At 44.2% G+C, this 1301-nt stretch overlaps 1 protein-coding gene across 1 annotated transcript; it reads left to right on the top strand.

The window, feature by feature from the left end:
- Window positions 1-849: 849 nt before the first annotated feature.
- Window positions 850-1211, top strand: SARC_16436 (hypothetical protein; the record flags this gene model as incomplete). The annotated part of the gene is made up of 1 exon (XM_014289460.1): window positions 850-1211. A coding segment is annotated over one exon (362 nt), but the record flags the coding sequence as incomplete, so codon positions are not given.
- Window positions 1212-1301: the final 90 nt, after the last annotated feature.

Here is a 1301-nt window from a genome sequence, read left to right on the forward strand (position 1 = left end):
ATATATACATATATATTTATATTTATATTTATATATGTATGTGTGTGTTTGTGTGTGTTGTTTGCGTGCGTGTGAAGTTACATCATGTATGTATACATAAATTATCATGTCACATACATCTGAGTACCTGTGTATGGCTTGTTTCGTGATCACTACGCATGTGCATGCAGAAAGGTGTGTGTACGTAGTAGCGTGCTTATGAACCTCTCTTATCTGTATGGCTGTGTTTTTCTGAGAAGTCTTTGTCTGCGCACGTGATGTTACAAGTAGCGTGCGTCGGCATGAACAAGATAAAAGTCCTTCACATCATATCCCCAACTGCTGTGCGTGTGCAAGCACTTTAAATGAAGTGTCTGTGTACACGTTGTTTGTTTAATTAGACACACGCCTCTGTGTGGGATGCCTATCCAGTGCGTGTTTTGTGTGTCTGTGTGCGGTGAGAATGCAAATAGATGCGATTCACAAAATGATATAGAGAAACAGGATGCCGCACACTCGACGCATAGCGAATGTACAAATATAAACGTTCTATTCAAGGTGTTTCTATATCCTATGTATGTATATAAGCATAAAGATATAGACACTGTTGTACTTATGTATGCACATCAGAACACAAACTCAACTCACACCAGTACGTGCGTCTAGCTATCCTAACAGTTGTCATTATGCTATGTATATCTAAAAGTAAATTTTGAGTTATATTTTTATTTGTTCTATGTATATATATGTATGTATGTGTTGTGTGTTCATGTTTATATGTATATATGTATACATATATTTATGTGTGTGTGTGTATTGTCATGCAACCTCCACTCACATACAAGACCCCACCTCCACCCATCCCTGCAGGAGTGATACTGTGTCGCTGTTTGAGACCGATACTCTTGCCCATGTGCCCGTACCCCTGCCCAGCACAAGGACAGCCAGTGCAACCCCCAATACAACAAACGCCCCACCAAACACCAGCAGTACCTCAGACCCCACACACCCCCCGGCCCACGCCTCTCAGTCGTTGGACAACTCAACCGTGTCTCTACCGGCAAACGCGCTGGATGAAGCCAAGAAACTCAACGAGTCACACGCACAGCTGACCAGCTCATATCCACGTGCACACGTACACGCACACAGGGCGTCTGCGGGGGGGTTGGTGGCGAGTATTAGTGCTGGAGCGATCACTACCACAGCAAGACAGCCCATGGGACACAGCCCGAGTAGGTTGGGAGGGTTGTGGCGGTGGTTGTGTGCATTTTTGATAGGGGATGCTTGTGTGTGGTTTGGCGGTAGGTATGTGTACTTATATA

The sequence above is a fragment of the Sphaeroforma arctica genome (genome assembly GCF_001186125.1).
Source record: "Sphaeroforma arctica JP610 unplaced genomic scaffold supercont1.8073, whole genome shotgun sequence".
In the NCBI taxonomy this organism is placed as follows: Eukaryota; class Ichthyosporea; order Ichthyophonida; genus Sphaeroforma; species Sphaeroforma arctica.